At 30.6% G+C, this 24,310-nt stretch overlaps 1 protein-coding gene across 5 annotated transcripts; it reads left to right on the top strand.

Moving 5' to 3' along the window:
- The first annotated feature begins 401 nt into the window (after positions 1-401).
- LOC115880542 lies at positions 402-21,865 on the top strand. Of its 5 annotated transcripts, XM_030897766.1 has the most exons (16): positions 402-666; positions 4,931-5,001; positions 5,065-5,124; positions 5,281-5,349; positions 8,760-8,863; positions 8,925-8,978; positions 9,043-9,093; positions 9,152-9,202; positions 9,270-9,314; positions 9,382-9,426; positions 9,491-9,535; positions 11,059-11,482; positions 11,996-12,200; positions 16,008-16,139; positions 21,418-21,623; positions 21,676-21,865. In XM_030897766.1, the coding sequence occupies exons 1-16, from the start codon at positions 466-468 to the stop codon at positions 21,839-21,841; spliced, it is 1,929 nt and encodes a 642-aa protein (XP_030753626.1). In that variant the 5' UTR covers positions 402-465; the 3' UTR covers positions 21,842-21,865. The 5 variants fall into 5 exon arrangements, with proteins under 5 accessions (XP_030753626.1, XP_030753627.1, XP_030753628.1 ...); XM_030897767.1 differs by lacking the exon at positions 9,270-9,314; XM_030897768.1 differs by lacking the exons at positions 9,270-9,314; positions 9,382-9,426.
- Positions 21,866-24,310: the final 2,445 nt, after the last annotated feature.

The following is a 24,310-nucleotide window of genomic DNA, read 5'->3' as shown; positions in this document are numbered from 1 at the left end:
TGTTTTAATATATCGATATATTTGTACATCTCTAAGTCAGTGTGGGTTTTCCTCCTGGACAGACACCATCGATTTTATCCAAGCATTATCGATAATGGCATAATAAATCCACCAGATCATCCGCGAGCTCTTATAAATAGAATTTTCGTCCACAGCATTATCGCTTCATCGTCCCCCAGAGATACTCTTTTTATAACGTGGGTTTTTTGTAATTTATTAATTAAAATATAAATGTATACCGAGATGAATCGGCAAAAAACACGATTTTTTGAATTTATATATCCCTTTTCTTTTTTTAATCATATTTTTTTTAGATAACCGGACAACAAATACAATATTATTTATTCCTCTAGCGGATTATTAGATACCTCGATAAATTTATCCTAATTTATATCAATGTCACTGTCAAAAAAAAATACAATTTTCATCACTCAAAACCGTCAAATTTTTTAAAGTTGTTCTTCAATGCAGAGCAGCTCACACGGAGGTCCAAGTAATGGCGACCTCAACTCACCCGACAGAAAACGAAAATGTTCCGTGGCTCCGAACTGTGGCTATCTAGAGATAAACAGTAACGAAGGAAAGAACTGCCAACGAAGAACGTGCAACTATTTTTGGCTCACCCTAGAACCGAGAGATTATACAAGCGATTCAGTATCAAATTTAGTAAGATCCATGTTAAAAATGTTTTGCATACCATAGTGTTCTTCAACATTAACCCTAAGTCTTAGTTTTCTTGGTATTTTTTAGTTAAGCAACCTTTTTTGGTTTATTAGATTTGTAATAACTTTGGCCAGATGTTTAAGAATATCGATTTGTATTATTGGTTGTATCCATTTTGAAAAAATTGTCATTGATCCTCAATATAGGGTGGCCAAATCAATATAGGGTGGCCAATGACAATAATATTAATGAAAATATAATATATAATTAATGAAAATTACAGTGAGTTCTACAGGGGATCCCAAAAAAAGTTACACATCAAACTTGTGTTTTTTGTAATAGAAAATGTGTAATAGAAAATATGTAATAGAAAAATATAGGCGAGTTTCATTAGAGAAGTATATGGCCAAAGTGTAAGGATATAACATATGTTTTTTTAACGGCAACGCCCTATTTTTTATTTCATTTTTAGATTCTGCGTAAAATTCTATAACTTTTTTATATATAACGTTATATACCTAAAATTAATAGTTTTTGTAATATTTAAATTTGTTTATACAAATGTTAAATTGCAGTGTGGCAAAAAATTGTCAGTGGTACCATTGTTTCTGAAGTTGGAATACCAAAATATGGTATAAGAGTTCTATAGAGATTAAAAAGAAGATATAAGTTAAGATATTTTAGTTAAATGCTACAGGGTGTTTAAAATATATTTATAAATTTCAACTACTTAAAATTAAAAAATCTAAAATTTTTTAAATGGTGCACCCTATATATTTTGATTTTTTCTGATAGATTTTGCAAAGCTTTTATTAAACTTTTATTAAGTATGTCATATACCTATTTTTAATAATTTGCGATTTATTCCAATTTTTTCTATTTTTACCCATATCTTTAATACAATTACTCTATAACATCATAGTTACCATGACAAAAAAAAAATTATTATCAAAATTTCATATGTCTGTTAAGCAAGTTAAGAACAAAAAGTGAATTTTAGTTTAATTTGTATAAATGGTAGAGGTAGAGGTAATAGTTTCAGATTTTCCTAAAAATGGATTAGTCAATGTGACTGATATACACGAACAAGCCAAAATAAACATAGTTTTTGGTTCAGTACTATATATTATATAGTACTTTGCTAAGTACTATAAGAATATAGATGTAGATTATCTAGAAAACATTTTCATATTATATTATATTATAATATTTTCAGTGTGTAATGGGACGGTTTTGTGGCAGTAGTAATATTGGCTTTACGAAATGAATTATAAACCAGAATTACTACGAGAAAAAAAAAATTACTGTATGTCGGAGGAAATTTCAATATCAGTAGTCGTCAATAATTAGGTAATCTAGTTAGTATTACCAAGGGTATTACCCTAATCTGCGGCTATTCGGCCCGACGGAAAATCCAAATGTCATCTTTCATAATATAGAAATACACCAAGAAATTCACGACTACGATTTTAGTTTATTTGAGTAAAGTAAGTTAATTTTGACTAATATTAACAATTGTAACTAATTATTAAACTACTTGTTAAAAATAAGTAATAAATATGTTTGTTTTGTCATGGTAACTATGATGTTATAGCGTAATTATTGTATTAAAAATTAGTGTAAAAATAGAAAAAATTGGAATAAATCGCAAACTATTAAAAATAGCTATATGACATACTTAATAAAAGTTGAAGAGCTTTGCAAAATCTCTCAGAAAAAATGAAAATATATAGGGTGTACCATTTAAAAAATTTGAGATTTTTTAATTTTAATTAGTTGAAATTCATAAATATATTTTAAACACCCTGTACCATTTAACTAAAATATCTTAACATATATCTTCTTTTTAATCTCTATAGAACTTTCATACCAAATTTTAGTATTCCAACTTCAGAAACAATGGCACAACTGACAATTTTTTGCCACACTGCAATTTAACATTTGTATAAACAAATTTAAATATTACAAAAACCATTAATTTTAGGTATATAACATTATATATAAAAAAGTTATAGAATTTTACGCAGAATCTAAAAATTAAATAAAAAATAGGGTGTTGCATTTAAAAAAACATATGTTATATTCGCCACACATTTTTGAAGGACCCTGTATACTCTATAATAATTTTAAAATGTGTATCTTAATCTTCTCTATAACCTTTGTATTTAACATTTTTTGTAAACCTCGAAACAAATGAGATAATGGACTTTAATCTATCGTTGACTCACCCTGTAAAATAGTTATTTTAACTACATTGTTAAATAAGTCAAAAACCTTACATTTTAGCCATATACGTCACTAATGAAACTCACCTTTATTTTTCTTCTAGAATCCGAAAATCAATTAATTTATAGGGTATTCCATTACATAAAACACAACTTTGATATGTAACTTTTTTTGAGAACACCCTGTAGAACCCTCTATATTTTTAAAAAATGCTCTAAATCAACCTACATATGCTCACAAAATTTAATTTTAATACAAGCTGTAGTTGTCCTTGTAGCCTCCGCGCGTATGAGAGGCGCAACCCTGTACAAATTTTCTAATATACAGGGTGACAATTTGAAAACGAACAGTATTTAATATTACCTCTACCGATGATATAGTCTATAAAATGAATAACTTTGAATTTTGACCGTTATTTTTTACCAACATGGCAAATATAAAAGCCCTCTATCCAAAAAGTTACTGATATTCTTTAAAATGAGTGCCTGAACGAATCAGATAGGTAACTCTTTTTACTTTCGTGAAATAGAAAAGAAAAATTATAAAACAAGTAACAGTTCTTCCTCTTCTTGCAAAAATCAACGCGAAATGTCATAATTGACAAAAGTAAAATGTCATCAGCCTTTGACATTTCTAAATATCAAACCAATGCCGTCTCTAATAGACCAGCCTTGGAGCGAGATTTATGACGCCACGCTAGTTAGATACCACGGATTAATAAATATGTTGTAGAATACACGGAAAACATAATTATTCCTCGTATTTTTGGTTTGTATTTTAAAAATGATATAGTTCACATAATATACAGTTAATAAATACAATATATATACCTATTTATAGTAATAAATACTTTGGCAAATAAACTATGAACCATACAAATGCATCAAATGTTTTACAATATACAAATAATGAATAGGTACATAAGATAATGGGTAAAATGTAAAATATATTTTAAATTTTGGGGTTTGAAAATCGATCTAATTTAACAAAAAACATTCAATATCTACTAATAGTGATGTATTATTATTTGCATTCACAAAATTTATATGTATATTTTGCAAGCATCAATGTGCGAAAAATTATATTTGCAAATAATACAATATCATAGAAAAAAAGGCGTCAGCGATGGCTATGAAATGAAGATCGCTGTCATTTTATATGTAAAATTATTCTAAAATTTTTGATTTTTTGGGATTTAGGTTCGGGAAAAACGCTGATTAAGTTTACATTTGGTTTTTCATTATTTTTTTTTGGTTTAAAAAAAAACGTTACAGCTAACGTTTATAGCCTTCATTAGTGCTGTGTCATATGAAAAAAATGTCGAATGTAAATGTGTCGAATATAATCCAAAAAATTACATATACGAGGAATGTTTTCCATGTATTCTACAATATAATTAATCCGTAGTATCTAACTAGCGTGACGTCAGAAATCTCGCTCCGAGGCTGTTCTATTAGAGACGGCATTGCATCAGCATGGCCCGCAAGTTGCTAACCTAATAAAACTAACACTAGAAAAGCCCGCGGGAACTGTCAAATTCAAAGTTATTCGTTTTACAGACTATAGTATGAAAATTTGGCGAAATACGTCAATTTACATATCAAGGGGGACAATTTTTGAGGCATTTGTTGTCGTGTTACTTTCAACCCTTTTACCCCCAGGGCACCTACCCCTAAAATTTTAAATGGCAACCCCTATTTCTTTTACCATTTTTGTGTTCCTTATAAAATTCTCAAAAAAATAATGCAGTTTATGTAGAATTCTTTTTTATGTAGAAGAAACACAAAAATGGTAAAATAAATAGGGGTTGCTATTTAAAATTTTAGGGGTAGTCCCTGGAGGTCAAGGGGTTGAAAGTAACACGACAACAAAGGCCTCAAAAATTGTCCCCCTTGATATGTAAATGAACGTGTTTCTCCAAATTTTCATATTATCATCGGTAGAGGTAATATTAAATACTGTTCGTTTTCAAATTGTCACCTTGCATACTTGTGTTGCTAAAATAAAATAAATCTTATAATACCATTTTTTTCTGATAAAGACAAACTCTATTGTGGAATGTTGCACGGAATTTGATGACGAAGAAGGTGTAGAATCCAATAATAAAAACGAGTTAGTTGTTTCTGTCCCAAACTTCTAAATTTTCCATTGTGTTGTTATTATTTTTGCTTTTAGTACGCCTGGCACACCTAGGAATTCCCAAGTTTCAGATGGATCAAAGTCTGGGTCAAACGAGTGAGTTTAACAAAGAAAAAATTAGTAAAAATTCTTTTGCTTCAGAGTATTTAAAAATATTTGTTAAATCGGTATACGTTGGTACACTCATGAGGAAAACTGTGATTTCAGACTTACATTTTCTTTATTAAATTTTGTATTATTTTTTTTTGGTAGATATGATCGGACACCTCGAAGTTCTGATGCTTTAGAAGATCACAAAAGTGGATTAGCGGTAAACTACAGGTCAGTATTAATAACTATAAAGAATCTTATTTAAATATTTGTTTAATTCTACAGGGTGGTCCGATTTTGTAATGATTTTTACCAAGAGACCTTCTTAACGTAAAAAACATCGTAAATGTATAATTATTTGGAAAAAATCGAAATAAAAATAAAACTTCTACACTCTGTATTTCCAAAACTAAGCATTTTAAGACATACAGTTATACGAACTATTTTACTTACTTTTATCTGCCGAATATACTGTCGAAGTTTCCGGAATACAGTTCGGGCCACCCTGTATACAGGGTTGTTCACCACATACGACACGGAGTATTGTAGCTAAACGATTAGATTTTTACAAATTGTAAGTTTTGGGTTCGTTGCAGGACTATTAGAGCTACAATTTAAAAATATTTTTACAAGATAGAGAGTGTCCCAAATAAATAAAAAATATCAAAGTTGTATTTTTTTAAATGGAACACCCTGTATATTATTACATTTTTAGTTTCTACGATCAAAATAAAGGTAAATTTGATTAAGGTTTATCACACTTAAACCTGACCGTTTTTGAAATATTTTCAATTTTGTGAAATTGCAGTCAAAATTTTAAGGCTTCATTTCTCCAAGGGTGTCAAAGTTTTTAATACTAAATATTTACTGAAGTTTATTTATTGATCAGTTATTAGGTTGCAATAATAAAAATAATACTACCTCATACAGAGTGTCTAAAAATTTATTTTAAATTATTTCTAGCTCTAAACGGCAATAACTTGTATATTTTAGGAGAATCAGATGAACCCTGTATATTTTAGGAGAATCAGATGCACAATTTAATTGTCTAGCAAATTGTATTATACCATTTTTTACCTATCCCTTCAAGTTTTCGTATAAAATGCATTTTCTTATAATTTAGACCTCATTTATCAATATACCCATGGAATATTGACATTTTAGATTGTTTTTAAAACAACAAAGGTACAAAATGTACAGGCTAGTAATATTATCGTTTTTGACAGTTCCCGCGGGCTTTTCTAGTGTTAATTTTATTAGGTTAGCAACTTGCGGCCACGCTGACGCAATGCCGTCTCTAATAGAACAGCCGCAGAGCGAGATTTATGACGTCACGCTAGTTAGATACTACGGATTAATAAATATGTTGTAGAATACATGGAAAACATAATTATTCCTTGTATTATTGGTTTGTATTTTAAAAATGAAATAGTTTACATGAAATATATATAATATAGAGTTAATAAATACAATATATATACCTATTTATAGTAATAAATACTTTGGCAAATAAACTATGAACCATACAAATGCAGCAAATGTTTTAAAATATGGCTGAAATCGTACTCCATAGTCAGTGTGGAAAGTTTTTGTGTTAAAAATAATAATTTAAAAAAATATGTGGTCATCTTTTGACAAGTTTATATTAGTTTATTAATTGCAGTAAACATTATAATATATAAATAAATGTTGTGAATGCAAATAATAATACATCACTATTAGTAGATATTGAATGTTTTTTGTTAAATTAGATCGATTTTCAAACCCCAAAATTTAAAATATATTTTACATGTTACGCATTATCTTATGTACCACATTATTTGTATATTGTAAAACATTTGCTGCATTTGTATGGTTCATAGTTTATTTGCCAAAGTATTTATTACTATAAATAGGTATATATTATCTTCTTAATCTAAGTATATTATATTGTATTTATTAACTGTATATTTCATGTAAACTATATCATTTTTAAAATACAAACCAAAAATACGAGGAATAATTATGTTTTCCATGTATTCTACAACATATTTATTAATCCGTAGTATCTAACTTGCGTGACGTCATAAATCTCGCTCCGTGGCTGTTCTATTAGAGACGGCATTGGTCTAATATTTAGAAGTGTCAAAAGCTGATGACATTTTACTTTTGTCAATTATGACATTTCGTGTTGATTTTTGCAAGAAGAGGAAGAACTGTCACTTGTTTTGTTATTTTCCTTTTCTATTTCATGAAAGTAAAAAGAGTTACCTATCTGATTCGTTCAGGGACTCAATTTAAAGAATATCAGTAACTTTTTTGACAGAGGGATTTTATATTTGACATGTTGGTAAAAAATAACGGTCAAAATTCAAAGTTATTCATTTTATAGACTATACTAATTAATTACATACTTAATTATATTTGTTAATAAATTATTCTAAATAAATGTGGATTTGAATCAGAAATCAATATAATAATAAGTTATGAAAATAAATGTCTCTGTTATAAATAAGCATTTGTCAAAAAATGAAATATCATTTTTAAGGTGTTTATTTTTTACCACACTGTTTAATACACATACAAAATTCAGTTCTTTAGTATTTGGAGTAATTATTTTTAATCAACGCAAACAGTCAATTAATGTAGTTTGAATACTGGAATCATATTAATTGGTCCTCTTTAACAAATATTTAAACAGTTTCTTTTTAATTTTTAATGAAATAAACAAACTATATCGACAATATTAGTATCTGTACTCTTTAAAAATTTGGTACATCTTTAAAAATAATCTAAAATGTCAGTATTCCATGGGTATATTGATAAATGAGTTTTAAATTACAAGAAAATGCATTTTCTACGGAAACTTGAAGAGATAGGTAAAAAATGGTATAATACAATTTGATAGACAATTAAATTGTGCATCTGATTCTCATAAAATATACAGGGTGTTCCATTTAAATTGAACAAGTTATTGCCGTTTAAAGATATTAATTATCTAAAATAAAATTTTGGACACTCTGTATAATAGTATAATTTTTATTATTGCAGCACAATAACTGATCGATAAATAAACTTCAGTAAATATTTAGTATTAAAAACTTTGATACCCTGGGAGAAACAAAGGCTTAAAATTTTGTTTGCAATTTCACAAAATTGAAAATATTTCAAAAACGGTCAGGTTTAAGTGTGATAAACCTTTATCAAACTTACCTTTATTTTAATCGTAGAAACTATAAATGTAATAATATACAGGGTGTTCCATTTAAAAAAATACAACTTTGATATTTTTTATTTATTTGGGACACTCTGTACCTTGTAAAAATATTTTTAAATTGTAGCTCTAATAGTCCTTCAACGATCCCAAAACTTACAATTTGTAAAAATCTAATCGTTTAGCTACAATACTCCGTGTCGTATGTTGTGAACAACCCTGTATACCCTCAAAGTAAATTATACAGGGAGAGTCCTCAATAAGTGCAAATATTTTAGGGGCACCATATTTCAACCCCAGAAACACGTGTTTTTTCTTGAAAAATAATTTTTAAAAATTGAATTTTTTCAAGAAAATCTTTGGAAATGTTTTTAATTTTTAGTTTTTTCACTTAATAATTTGCACTTATTTAAGACTCACCCTGTACATACAATATTATTTTGCACAGTTCTTCGAACAAAGTAACTGTAACAATAAAAGGTACGGAGCGTGATGCTGATGATGATGATATGGAACGCGAATTAACAAAAGCAAACCATCAAAGCTTATCAGGTTTGTTAATATACGTAAAAGACTTGATTGTGCTAGCCAAAATAATTTTATTCTGTTGCAGAACAACAACTGTCCAAGAGTTTTTCTCAATTTTTGGAAGAATACACACCGAAAGGTATTGCTGATATTTTTACTGAGTATACAAAAATGTATTAATAAAAATACCTACGTGTTTCTAGATGCAGCAAAACCGCCAGAAAATGCACCTTCAAAGGAATACACACCAAAAGGCATTACTGACATTTTTACTGAATACAAAAATGTTTTAATAAAAATACATATTTCTAGTTGCAGCAAAACCGCCAGAAAATGCACCTTCAAAGGAATACACACCAAAAGGTATTATTACTGACATTTTTACTGAATACAATAATGTTTTAATTAAAATACATATTTCTATTTGCAGGAAAATCGCTAGAAAATGCTCCTTCAAAGGAATACACACCAAAAGGTATTATTACTGACATTTTTACTGAATACAATAATGTTTTAATAAAAATACATATTTCTATTTTCAGCAAAATCGCTAGAAAATGCACCTTCAAAGGAATACACACCAAAAGGTATTACTGTCATTTTTACTGAATACAGAAATGTTTTAATGAAAATACATATTTCTATTTTCAGCAAAATCGCTAGAAAATGCCCCTTCAAAGGAATACACACCAAAAGGTATTACTGACATTTTTACTGAATTCAAAAAATGTGTTATTACCCTAGATCATATATACTTTCGTGGATAAGTAAATCACTATGGAAACTGTCGCAAACATATCAACGACTTCCATTTATCTTCTTTTTTTGTTGCACACGAGGTGGTTCTGCTCTTTCTATCCTTGTCGAGGACCTATCGTCCGCGCGCCAAATTTGAACATTAATTTTAAAAATTTCATTTGTAAAATGTTATATTTGAACAATAAATTGAATATTTACTGTCACAAAAATTAAATTATATAAAAAATACTTTTAGCCACTCTGTACGAATATCAATATTATTATAAAATCTAACCAGAAAGTATGCATGTAGCTTAATATAAATAAAAGAACAACTGAATACTTTACTTGCCTATGAAAAGATAATTCGGGGACCTTTATATTAGAACTTTCACACACTAAACACTTTCTAGTCATTTTTACGAGTATTTAGAATGTCCAACGAAAAAAAATTACGCACACACTTAAAATTAACTTCTCGCTGAACAAACTTGCATCCTTGGCTATATAAAAGCGGTCGCTAAAAGAGTAACTAATACAATTTTTAAAATAAAAAACGCAAAAAACAAGCGTCGTCACACAATGGAAATAAGATTATGACATATGATTATGACAATATGATGACAAATGAAAAGTTGGTTTCCATAACAATGTATAATCTGTACTTTCTAAGTACTTTCTAAACCTATAAAATTGTGATAATTTTGGAAATACGTGCAACTTTTAATGCGCATGCGCAAAGTAAGATCCTCGAAAAAGACAAAACTATTGAGCGTTTCATAAGTGCAATAAAGAAGGTTTGAAAATGGCATGTCGTGATGTTGGAGACATATTTTTTAATGCTAAACTTATGGCGTTGATTTATCCACGTAAGTACCGTATGATCGAAAAAAAAAACAGATTCCCAACCGTCCTCTATTACAGAAACAGTCATCTTTTTGATCTGATTGTCCTCTTTTCTCTCACGTATTGAAAACTTTGTTGCATACCAACTTCAAAATCTAAAAAATATTCGTTTATCGTCACAATGCTTTAAAGACTTGTTAATCTGTGTCTTTTATGTAATTTTATGTTTACTTACTGTTAGTTTATGTCTTGAAAAAAAGTTTTGAGTATAAATATTTTTGTTTGTTTTAAATATTTATCGCATACCGTTTATATAATAGTACCGTATGATCGAAAAAAAAACAGCGTCCAGTTGGCTGGGAAATGAACATCGATGACATTTCCCATTTAAATTTACATATAAAATGACAGCGATCGTCATTCCATAGCCATCGCCGACGCCTTTTTTTCTCGATCATACGGTATATATGATCTAGGATGCCAAAGCTATTACCTAACACCCATCATCTCTGTCGTCTGAATTCCCTCTCCCTAGTTTCAGAGTAATATTTAAAAATCAACGATTATTTATGTATACAGAGTGTCTAAAAAACTAAATGTTTTGAATTTAAAGAAATATGTTTATTTTTAAATAGGCGAATCATCTAGATACATACCTCTAGTTGCATCAAATCCGACAGAAGATGCACGTCCAATCAAGAGACCGCAATGTTGCCAGGGAATCGAATCAACTGCAGAACTTTCGGAAAGTCTTATCAGTACCCACAGCAAAACCCAATCGATAATCAAACAAGAACCGTCAAAGCACGAAGTCAAACCGAAAATATGCGTGGCTGAAACTTGTCCCAAACTCAACGTCGGTTTCAAGAGTACGAAAACGTGTTGCCGTACGGCAAAATGTCCGCTCAACGACATGGATTCGAGCACGTACAAGTTCATAACCGATGTGAGAATGTGTTGCAGAAAGAAGGCTTGCGAGCTGGCAGCTAGAATTTGCGACATATACGAACCTTTGGTTAAAGTGGAAGTTACAAAATCAACTGATACTGGAGATAGCGAGTATGTAAAAATTGATATTAGTCCTTTCTTCGTAGATCGTATATACTTTCCGAAAGCTCTTTGATATATTTTTTACTATGCTCTCTGGAACAGCATGCGGCCCGTCTGGCTGCCGATACCCGTTGCGTTTACTACTGCGCATCGGAAGAAGATCCTATATTTTTTATTACTTTCGTCCTATAAATTCTAGTATTGAATATAAACCGAACATGTCTCCATAGCGCAGTGCGTAGAGTTTCCGACCACGAACCGATGATTCAGAGTTCGAATCCGGGTCAGGTCAAAAACTTTTTAATTTTGTTTTCGTTTACATATTCTGATAGTAGAGTGTTAAATAATTCTGGTAATTTAAAAAAAAACAAATATTCAAAAACAGAATATTTAACCGCTTACGTTAACTTTTCTTGCCATTTTTTTAATTTTTTTTTTGCAGAAAATTTTTCTGAAGTTCCCCGAAAACAATTCGGACCATCCTGTATAAAGTTTTTTTGAATGTATTTTTTTTCCTTAAAGCTACCATTATTGGGGTAAAGACAACTTTACTTACGCTCTAAAGCAGGAGGAACCAACCAATCATCAACCGCCTAATACAGATTTCAAAAAAGAAGAACAATTTATCAAGTCCGAAGATTATTTGCCTGCAAGCAGCTCTAACGCGATAGCAAAACCGAAAAGTAGTATTATACTAGAAGAACTCTTTACGTCTAAAAATGAAGAAGTCAGTTTTTATTATAGTGCTCGGTCAATAAACCATACAATCGAAAAAAAAACGGCGTCAAAGACGGCTGAGGAATGACAATCAATTATAATTTTGACGAGGTCAAGCTCTAAAGATGTAATTTACTTGGCCTGTACTTTTCTTTATTTCATAATGGCGCGTACTGCAATTCTACATTCTACAAAATTGATTTGAATCAGTGTTAATTTTGACAAGTTTTATGTCAATTTTTAGTAAATAATCCTCTAGAGATTGTTCTTGACAAAATTATCATCGATTGTCATTTCCCCAGGCGTCTTTGACACCGTTTTTTTTCAATCACACGGTATATGCTTTATGACAAAACATTCCGAACAAAAATCATTTTAGTTGTGTTGACACACCCTGTGATGACTTTTTAAATTGTTTTTTTGATTTTGGTGACACTATAATGAACACACCTCAAGAGATTTATAAATCATATTTTCTCTTAAAAATCATCTATTGACTCAAATAACACCGTATGATCGAAAAAAATTCGGCATCCAGTTGGCTGAAAAATGACGATCGATGTCATTTTCCATATAAATTTACATATAAAATGAGAGCAATCTTCATTTCATAGCCATCGCTGACGCGGTTTTTTTTGGTCATACGGTATTTTGTTACATATATGAAATCATGCCCTAATAAACGCACCGGTATAAAATATAATATTTTATACCGGTGCACACAGAGTGTTTTTTGAGGAGTAAAATTCAAAGTAATATACCTAGACACATGCCAGCGCGCTTCTTTAAAGTTCCATCAAAATCGGAATAATTTAAATAAGTTATACTGGGTATTTTTTAAAAGTGGTTCACCCCTACAACTTTTTTATTTTTTCAGAGTAAAAAACGATATTCGAAGAGTATATAAAGCTGCGTCGACATATAAATATGTCGAGACGAGTGCGAGAGACACCCGAAACGAGTCAACCTCAAGCTGATTTGCGGTTGACTCGTCATATTTGGACGGGGTCTGAGCTTCGAGCCGAGCCTATGCCCAGCCGGACGGCGTTGTCTCCGTTTTTTCAAAACCATCAAAAGGATTGGGGCGTCTATTTAACCAGTGGCGTATACACCGCGGCTCCGCGGAACAAGTGCCTCGAGTCTCAAGGGGCTCGGATTCCACATCCCATTTTTACATAAAAATAAAAATTCTTTCCTTTATTTGTAATAATGTTAATAATGCATCCTAACTAGAAAGATGCAATTTTGTCTTCTCTAAAATAGTATAGGTAAGTTAGCCAAAGTAGGTAAATCTCATACACAAAGATTTATTAGTGATCTCTTTTATAAAACCATGAAAATTTTATGAAAAATGAATAAACGTAATGAACTTTTCGTCGAGTTATTAACGGCTCAAACGTAAATTATGCGCTATTTCTGCTGAACGGAATTAAAAAGATGTAAAACAATATTGTTTACATATAGGATACATAGAAGATAAGAGAGGCAAATCGAGTGTGTTGAAAAAGGTGGCCATGCTATCAGAAGTTCGTTACGGTAGGTACTCTCATAAATAAAGGGAATCGACAAAGAAAGGAACGATCCGATATAGAAAAATCCAGAAATTTGAACTATCCAGACTACTAAGAAACTTAATTTATGGCAAATATGAAAATAATAAAGTTCCAGGTTAGTTATTGGCATTTAAATGTAGATTTAAATTAATAATTTAAATCTTAATTACTTAAATTTCTAATTTTTTAAATAAATAAAGTCGAATTAGATCTTATCTTACAGCGCTTTCAGATGGAACGGAGCGTCCGAGACGGACCGTCCGCGACTTCGAGCAAGTACCATGAGCTTATATGAACAATTTCACCTGGGTCGCGTATGCTCCGTCCTGATGAGCTATCTTGAAAAAACATCCGTGCGGACGCTCTGCGCGTACGGTCCGCTCCATCTGAAAGCGCTGTTACTCTATTTAAAAAATTTATAGATATACAAACCACATACAAAATATATTATTGAATAAAATAATTAAAGACTCAAAAAAACGGCGCTCGCAGAAGGCTCCGCCGCCGCCGCTGCCGTGCCGTTAACTCCAGGTATCTCAGTCGGCGTTCTCCAGTTTTTTTTAATGTAAACAGTCGGAATATAATTTAAATTTATCATGAATTCCTTTAATTTATCTAGCTTCTTTTTTTACCTATTTTGAAATTAAACAAACATATACAGGGTGTTTCAAAAAACATGTTCCATCTCTCGTGGGGAAGTTCCTCACGTAAAAATAAGATTTATTTTTTATATCAACCAATCCAATTCTGCTTTGATTCGTAGCTACAGGGGGTTAAAATAGGGTTCCCAACCGTCCTCTATTCCAGAAACAGTCCTCTTTTTGATCTGATTGTCCTCTTTTCTCTCACGTATTGAAAACTTTGTTACATACTAACTTCAAAATCTAAAAAATATTCGTTTATCGCCACAATGCTTTAAAGAATTGTTAATCTGTGTCTTTTATGTAATTTTATGTTTACTTACTGTTAGTTTATGTCTTGAAAAAAAGTTTGTTGACAATGGTTTGCTTTATTTTAATAAGTTTTGAGTATAAATATTTTTGTGTATTTTAAATATTTATCGCATACCGTTTATATAACTTTTTGGTAAATTCTCGACATTTGAGCGACGTTTCAAAAATGTTTCGCCTGTGCCTTTTTTTATCCTCTCGCCCCTATTTTTTATTTTCAAAGTTGCCAACCCTAGGTTAAGTGTTTTATCATTTTCTTCCAAGTGCTTTTAGTAATTTGAGATCGTTTGATGACTGATTTAGTTCTGATCCGGGTAGTTTTTTGTATAAAACAGTGCCACCATCGTCGATTTTTTTCGTTAAATGCGAATAAGAAAATATCCTGATTATATTCTGGCCCTATCCCTTATTATTTTTATTTACAAGCGATCTTAAGTTTATAACATATACATATATTTTATTTAATTGTTAACATTAGGGTAGTTTTACCAATTGTGTATGTGTGGAATTCCACTGATATGTGTTTTAAGTTGTTTGTTAAATTTTTAAAATTTTTTGATTGTATTTTGCTCTCTTAACTTTGTAGTGTCCTGAAGATGCAAATAAATTTTGCGAAACGTCGACAAATTTAAAACAAAGGACTTCTGTTGATTTTTTTCGATCCTAATCCAATTAAAAAACACATTATACTTAAATTTATTAATTAATTTTTTAAAATATTGAATGGTATCGAATAATACTTTAATATATTTATCAATATTTTAAAGTATCGATACTTTATATTCAATACAACCGATACCAAAATATCGATACTGCCTCAGTATCGCACAGCCCTATGAAGAATTTTGTGGGTTCGCCAAAGGCTCCACTGAAAATGGATAGCCGCGAGACAACGCCGTTCGACTGGGCAGGGACTCTGCTCGAGGCTAAAGCGCTCGGCTCGAGGCTATAATATGACGAATTCCGCTTGAGGTTGACTCGTCTCGTCCTCGTCTCGGCATATTAGTACGCCTTTTGGAAAGAATTTGCTATAGCCTCGTTTCATACTCGTTTCGGGTTTGTCTCGTACTTGCCTCGGCATATTTATACGCGGCTTAACATAAATTAGGATTGATTGAGGTACTCAATTTTTCGGTCACTTCATATTTTTCGGAAATTACTACAACTTTTTATTTTTAAATGACATCCTCGGTATTTTTTTACTTTATTTGACAGAAAATTAAAAAAGACATATTGGTGAGCCACTTTTAAAGAATACCCTGTATGACTCAAATTTATTTTTGGAAAGTGTCTGTAAAGTTTCACCTCTTCCAGGAAGATGATATGAAAGATTCAGTTTATACAGAACCAGAACGGCGCGAAAAACGTACCAGTGTCGTTAGTTGGAGTTTCCCAAAAGGACACTCTTCAAATTCAGTGCTGAAAGCAACTACAAGCGAAGAACAGGTAAGTAATTTACATTTCCTTCTCTTTTTTAAATTCCATCATTTTTAAATTTGATGCTATTAAAAACGCGTGAAATTCTCCTTTCTACACTCACAGACGCACGGTGGGGTATTAGCATGAAAAAGGTGATCGAAATTCGAAAAAGCAAATGTGTTTAAGATTTCCCAAAAAAAGATAAATGATAAGTTAAATCATGTCTGCAATGAATGGCGTTGCTATGGCTGTGTTTAGTTGCATTCATTTGTTTCAACGAAAGGTCAAAGTCGTTACTTCTCACAGATAAGAGGAAAATGGCTAAATTTTATGTCTAAAATTATAAATTGTTTTTGTTCTTGTGCTCTTTTTACGTTTATATTATTGTTTTGATTGAAAATGGCTCAGCAAGCTGCAGGTATCTATTCTACAAAAACGTATTATTAATTTTGATATTCTCTATACTAACGATTTTTTTTGCAACTAAAAGTTATTAACAACTAAAACTTACAAAAAACTGTTAGCGCCATCTTTAAAACCGAATATTTCCAACAAAAATTAAGCTAATGAGATGAACCAAAAAACAAACCATCGAGAAAGGATGTATCTAGATGATAAAATTATTTTTAAATTTCTTGCTGTTTTAACATATTTCACAGGGTGTTACAAACTTTCACCCAAATATCAACATTTTGTTTTCCCTCGTATAGTTAACAGATGGCGAGTGTCATTTTTAATTTAGAAAAAGATACTCAAAAGTCAAATAATTTGGCAACACACTGCTTAAAAAATCATCAAAATCGGCCCATTAAAATAAAATATATTAACCTTTAAATGCATCAAAGTTTTAAGGTGCTCATTTTTCGTACCGGTGAATGTATTTAAAAAACTATACATTTTAGTCATATACTTTTCTAAACCTTTATTTTTTTACTAGAATCCAAAAATTAATTAATATATAGGGCGTTCCATTACAAAAAACAAATAAATAAATAAATAAATAAATGCCTTTATTGTCAAAAAATTTTTCAATTTGTGGACAAAGGTAAACTAACAAACAAAGTAAAAAATAACAAGGTACACAAACAAACAAACAAAAGATAATACAAAACATTATACAAATAATATTGTCAGTCTTATTGTTAAAATAAACATATATAAATGTTTACAATGTCAAAGAACAAAAAATTAAAATAATATTCAAAAATATTTAGCCAGTTTATAGCAAAATATCAATGACCTCTAAATAAATTAATTTCGATGTCATTAGTAAATATAGCAATAGCAAACATTAGACCAGTGTTTTCAAGATCAAATTCGATTTTCAATTCAAATATAATTCATTTACGGCGTAGAAAGCCTTGTCTAGTAAATAAGAGTTCAATGCTTTGCGAAATGAAAAAATGATGTTATGGATTTGATTTCAAATGGCAGGTGATTGTGCATTTTTTCGAGTTGTATAATATTGAACTTTTAACTAACTCTGAGCGTGGGGTAGGTAGATAAAGATCTTGCTCCGCGTTCCTGAGTGGATAAGTGTGAGATGGCCTTTCTTGAGAAGCTGATACATGTTTACGTATTAGGCAAACGGATTCAAATATAAATAAGGAAGGAAGAGTCAATATTTTTAATTCTCTAAAAAAGCCCCGGCAATGAGTTCTGCTGTTCAGTCCCAGTGAATATCGAACAGCTCTCTTCTGGAGCTTGAAAATGCGGTCAAATTGAGCCGCACAACACGTACCCCAGAATGGAAGGGCATACCTGAGGTGCGACTCAAAAAGTGCATAATAAACAGTTCTAGCCACTGACAAGTTAAGCTCCTTAGAAACAGACCTTAATGCAAAACAGGCAGAGCTCAATTTTTTCGACAAAGCTTCGATATGTATGTCCCATTTCAGAGAATTGTCCACAACAAGCCCTAAGAATTTTACGGATTTTACGACGTCAATGGTGGTGTTGGCAAGTACAAAAGGCTGCAACGAGTTTTTATACGACAAAGCCTTAGTTTTAGAAATGTTGAGACTCAGGAGGTTCGAATCGCACCAAGATTTAATGGTGATTAAGTCATTTGATATAATCCTATGAAGTGCCGCGATGTCCTTGTTGCTCCAAGTGAAGCTAGTGTCGTCCGCAAAAAGACATATTTTGCCACTGATGTTTATGTTAGCAATGTCGTTAATAAAAAGAAGAAACAAAATAGGGCCTAGTACTGAGCCTTGTGGTACTCCACATTCTATTGGCTTGCTAGAAGACAACGTGGTATCCACCCTCACAAGTTGACTTCTGTTGCTCAGATACGACTTAAACCATTCGAGAGATGATCCCCTGAACCCATAGTGCTGCAGTTTATTAATTAGGATCTCATGATTTACACAATCGAACGCCTTAGAAAAATCACAGAAAATTGTTGCTGTAGAATGATGGTTGTTTAGGCTGGAGTAAACTTTATTAAGGAGGGAAAACATAGCGTCATTTGTGGACTTGTTGCTTAGAAATCCAAATTGATATTCAGTAAGTATTTTGTACTTAAACAGAAAAGATACCAGCCTGCTTTTAACCAACCTTTCTATGATCTTAGATAGCGTTGGAAGGAGTGCAATTGGGCGATAGTTAGAAGCTTCATCTTTGTCTCCTCCTTTGTGCAGTGGAATGATTATTGCCGTCTTAAGACATTTTGGAAAAATACCATTTTGGAACGACATGTTTATTAAAGTTGTTAGGTGATTCAGAGTGCTTTCTGGCAGATTCGAAAACATTTTTAAAGTTAGCCCGTCGGTCCCAGAAGAGGATTTATTTTGATGGTATTAATTGTACTGCGAAGCTCTTCAAAGAACTACGGGCGAAAAAAAGAAACTGTGTAAGTTTACATTATCATTAGAGAGATAAGAAAGTGGATCATGAGGAGGACATATGGTATTAGTTAAGTTTTCGCTACATTTACAAAGTAATCGTTAAGGTTCTCAGGCGAGGTAGAGATATTGCTAGACGAAGAAGCTTTGTTTCTCAACTCATTCACAATAGACCATGTTTCCTTAGCAACATTACCAGAATTGACTATTCTCCTATTATAATAAAGGTCCTTAGCGGCTCTTATAGCCTTATGATAAATTTTTCTGTATAGTTTTACGTAATTGTGGAAGAAGAGACTGTCTGAGAATTTTTTAAGTGAGATAATGAACGCATGTTTTAGAAGATATGCGTAGACCTTTAGTGGTCCAAGGTTTATTATGCTTATTTTTATAGGCCTAAGAGGAAAGGATTTGAACGCTAGACTGGTTAATGTTTTTACGAAAATAGAAAATTCGGTGTCGACATCATAAGAGCTAGTATCCCAGTTGGTTGTTTTACATAAGTGACCGAACTTTTGAGCATTCTTTTCTGAAAAAATACGGCATAATTTACGAGGGGCATTTTTTGATTTTGGACTTTATCGAAAATTCAGTTAAAACTGCTTCATGATCAGAGAGACCCGAGCTAAAGACGTTGCAGGCGATGGAGTTAGGATCAAAAGATGACACAACATAGTCTATAGTACTAGAACTGGTATTGGATATTCTGGTAGGTGAGCCTACATGCATGACCATTCCAAAAGAATCAAAAATGGACTGAAGAAACTCCTGAGCAGCACATACACTAAGAAAGTCAATATTAAGATCACCACACAAAATTAATTTGCTTTTCAAGGGCAGGGACTCAAGCAATCTTAGTAGATTATGACAGAATAATTGCACGTCAGAGTCAGGTGTTCTATAAATACAAATAATGTAAAGGTCATAAGCATTATGGTGGACAATGGAAAATTCGAATACTTTTTCAGATAACAAATCATTGTACCTAGTTACCTCGGAAAAGTCGTTGTTTAAAGACATTATCATAGTACCTCCATGAGAAAAAATTTGTTCTATCAAATCTGGCTACTGTGGTATAATTTTTTAATAAACACAGGCTCATCAAAATTCAACCAGTGCTCAGTTATGGCAATGATATCAGGAAATTCAAGTTCTTCTAGTAAAAGATATAATTCATCTGTTTTATGTCTTAAGGACTGAATATTAATAAGGAATAGACCAAGCTTGCTATCGCTTAATTCTTCAGAGGGTGCTTGATCCTCTGTTCGCGTCAATTCAACTAAAAATTTTACTCTTATTTGGGGAACCACTGGAATAATATTTGCCATGACTTTCCCTAATTTTTTTGAAGTCGTAGAAGGCTCTCCGCAGAAAAGAATGACCTGAAAGCTGAAAGATCTGCATCAACTTCAGTTGAACCAATACCATAGGCGTTGTGGAAGCGGTAGTACAACTTACGCAAGGACTCCAGGTCACTAGGTAGCCCTTCTGATGCAAGCATCAATTTGATGCTGGTACTAGTGTGTCCTTCAAAACACACACTGGATGGTTGGTCGTGAAGATACAGAAAACAAAACTTTGATATGTAACTTTTTTTGGGGACAACCTGTAGAACTCTACATAATTTTAGAAAATGCTTTAAATTGACTTACATAAGCTCACAAAATTTCACTTCAAGTTCTCCTTGCAAAAACCACGTCGTGTATGACGCGCCACCCTGTATAATTCGATTTCAATCAAAATTTCAATTTTCAAAAATTTAGTTAGAAAAAGAATTAAAAAAATCAAAATATTAAGAAAGAAATAATTAAGAATTTAATAAAATTACTAAAATAAAAAAATTAAAAGCAACGAAAAAAAATGGGTAAACATTTTAGTATTTTATCTATAAAACATAATACAGAAGGTTTCACATTAATTGAATTCCGAGGTAAAAGTCTCTAGGCACTCCACTATAATACATATTTTATAAAGCTATTACATGGATTGCACTGACATCTTTGAATCAAATACCGAGCTGACTAAACAAAGAGCGACATCTGTCCCTTTTGTGCTCATTCAAAAACCAGATCGATTGATTTAAACCGGAACTCTAAATAGTATTGATTGATTTAAACTTATTAATTTATTATTAAAGAAGAAATCTTGGCGGAGGATAATCAAATTCCAAAATGACACGAACGCAAATTTTGAAGAATAATTAGTGGAAAAGTTAAATGTTTGTTAACTTTTTTTTACTAATTGAAAATTACTACTAATATTAAACTTTTTTTTGAACATTCAAACTAATTGAAACCACTAATGTATTCCACTAATTTTGAGTTTCTGAGTCAAGCTTAAGAGATACAAAGGAAATAAAGTTTGGGACATCTTTGAAAATTGGACTAGTTAAACATAGAAACTCATTAAAATAAATTAATGTAATATTAGTTCGTTATAATAATTATTAATTTTAGTTAGTTGCAAGAGCTACAGAAGCGGCCAATATGTTTAGACAGGCTCAACAACCGGCACAAGGCAGTATAGACGAGTATCGCGAGAAACCAATTCTGTTCCTGGAAAAAAATAAACAAGTGCAAGCCTATTCGGATAATTCCAGGGATTTGGCGTTTAAATCTCAACTGGACTCCATACAATCGAACAGCGACTATCAGACCAAATGGTAAGCTTATCCTGTTTTTTAGCACGTTTTTATTAGATTGATTTTTTTACAGTTGCTCCTCTTTGAGAAACAAACTTAAAAGGAAGAAGAAACGACCAAAGTCCAGTCCAAGTCTACATTGGGCCTACAACAATGAAACCGAGCGAAGAAGACCGAACATCGAAGATCCCGTTGAAGAACAACAAATGGCATTGAACGATATATTAAATAAAGTTTAAAAATCAATAAATATGGTATTCTGATCATTGTGTTTGATTTTAGTACACCTCTCTTAAAATTTGAATATCTGGTTGCATAATGTTCCAGAAATTATCACTACAATGTTTTTGTTTTTTTATATCTCTTATTAAAGAATGTCTGATAATTAATATTATATTAATATAAGAATTAATAATAATTCTCCTAAATTCGATCAAATTAAAATTATGGTATGAAAGTTTTCATAATCTAAAAGTACATGAACGCCATTTTCTTTATTAATGAAATCAATTAAAATATGTAATTATATCGATGTTTTATACCGTATGCAACTAGATATACAGAATTTTTCAATAAATCGACACTAATTTTGCTTCTGCCATCTAGTAAACAGCCCTCGTACCAAAAATTATGTGTAAAAATCTGTAATTTATATGATTTATAGCTTTTAGCTTGGTTATATAATTTCTTAATAAATCGACACGATCGACACTAATTTTGCTTCTGCCATCTAGTAAACAGCCCTCATACCAAAAATTATGTGTAAAAATCTGTAACTTATATGATTTATAGCTTTCAGCTTGGTTATATAATTCTTTATAATTCAAAGTTTATAATAATTCTAGTTCAAATTAAACTATTTTCCCTTTATGCAACCAGATATACATTAGTTTAAATTAAATTATAGAATAGACTGTTTCCATAATTCACCGGTATACGATTACCGTTTTTTTATATTGTTGAAAACTGTTGAAAACAATATTGCAACACATAATAATATAGTAATATAAATAGATATTTTATATGATATTCAATCAGATATACAGAATTTTTCAAAAAATTGCCTCTGATTTTTCTTACGCCATCTAGTTAACAGAACTTGTACTTAAAATTATGTGTAGAATTCTGTCACTTATATGATTCAAATCTTTCAACTCTCTGCCAGATGTCTCTGTATATCACGCCTACATTTTGTTATATAACAAAGAAAAAATGCATAAAGCGTTTTTCCATAGGTAAATGGGATTTAAATTTATTAACTTACTAAATATAGTTATGTGGAAGATATAGTATATTAAATAAAAACACGGAGTGATGTTTAACAAATATTTTCTTTATTGGCAATGTACAATTATATCTATTACATTGATTTATCATGATTTTCTTTAGGTTTTTTTCTATAATATGTCATTTTTATTTTACGTACTTTTTTCAGTTAAATATATTTTACTGTAGGCCTACAAGATTGTCGTTCAGATGTATTTGCTTATCGCAAAATGTTTATCCATTCTTTTTCCATCAAACAAATTTTCAAAAAAATATATTTTACTTTCGTTTTTTTGCGATAAGCAATATACACGTATAACAATAGTTTATAATTATTTGCTTTACATGATTATTCATTAAAATTATGAATAGATTTTTTCAATTACTTTACAATGGTTCACATTGAATAGACAAACAAAAAATCTTCTAAAAAAATCACAGAAAAATAAGTGCAGTAAAAGAATCAGTCATCTTATGAATTTTGTGCAATCACAATGACCGACATTTTTACTGACATCTAACAAAATACTTTGTAATTGAAAAAAAAACAATGTCATAGTAGTTAATATTATTTCTAAGCCTACTATCACACGCTTTTTAATCAATCACGCCGTGTCATTGAGCAAATTTAATCAATAATTAGAAAAATAAGTTTCTTTAATCTTTCTTTCTTGAATACATACCGGGTAGGTCACTATCAATATCATTTATTTACATTAAATCTAAAACATTATCACAGAAAGTAGTAAACCATTGAAGACAGAAATATTTACATATAAAAAACATTTTTCCTCAATAATTCATCAAATATTTCTGTCTTCAGAAATAACAGGATTCAAACTTGACATGTTTATGTTATTTTAATAATTTTTCTAACATAGAATAACTTTAAAGTCTTCTTTATATTGCTTTTGGTATACAGTTATATATTTTATTTATTTTTTAAAAAAATTAGCACTAAAAATATTCAGGCATTAAAATGGAAGAGCCTAGTATCAAAAGAAAACTACTACTAGTTAAAGAAACTAATAAACACACAAGAATTAAAAAACTACTACTAATTCACTCAGTAAAAAAAAATTTTAAAAATATTTTTTTTTGGAAAACAAAGTAATACGTGTTTTTAGGTTTAATCTTTAGGAATATAAGTTGTAACAGTTACTCGTCTTATTATCTATGTATATACAAGTTAGAATGGTACAACTATTTATATACAAGTCGTTTTTGAGGAAGGCATTCGCGTAAAATACGCATTTTTACAAACTTCTATATTTTCTTTATAAATAAAAGCAAATATATTTGAAATTTAAAACTTTTAATTTTAAACAAAACATTTACAAAGTATAGTATATTTTACAAAAAAAGTTAAATAAAAATTTGCTATTAAAAATAAAATTTAATTACAGAATATTAATGTTTTAATAATATATTTTTAGCTTTAT

Source organism: Sitophilus oryzae, unplaced genomic scaffold (assembly GCF_002938485.1).
Source record: "Sitophilus oryzae breed Bouriz unplaced genomic scaffold, Soryzae_2.0 scaffold_1625_pilon_pilon, whole genome shotgun sequence".
NCBI lineage: Eukaryota > Metazoa > Arthropoda > Insecta > Coleoptera > Curculionidae > Sitophilus > Sitophilus oryzae.
Note: the sequence above shows the minus strand (reverse complement) of the source record. Positions and strands in the feature narration are given on the sequence as shown.

What these genes read in the sequence shown, in the direction of transcription:
- LOC115880542 (XM_030897766.1), top strand. Translation starts at nt 466, where the DNA reads ATGCAGAGCAGCTCACACGGAGGTCCAAGTAATGGCGACCTCAACTCA. An exon ending in AAACCATCAAAGCTTATCAG is followed by an intron (nt 8,864 to 8,924) that starts GTTTGTTAATAT and finishes ATTCTGTTGCAG; the next exon opens with AACAACAACTGTCCAAGAGT. An exon ending in AAAGGAATACACACCAAAAG is followed by an intron (nt 9,536 to 11,058) that starts GTATTACTGACA and finishes ATTTTTAAATAG; the next exon opens with GCGAATCATCTAGATACATA.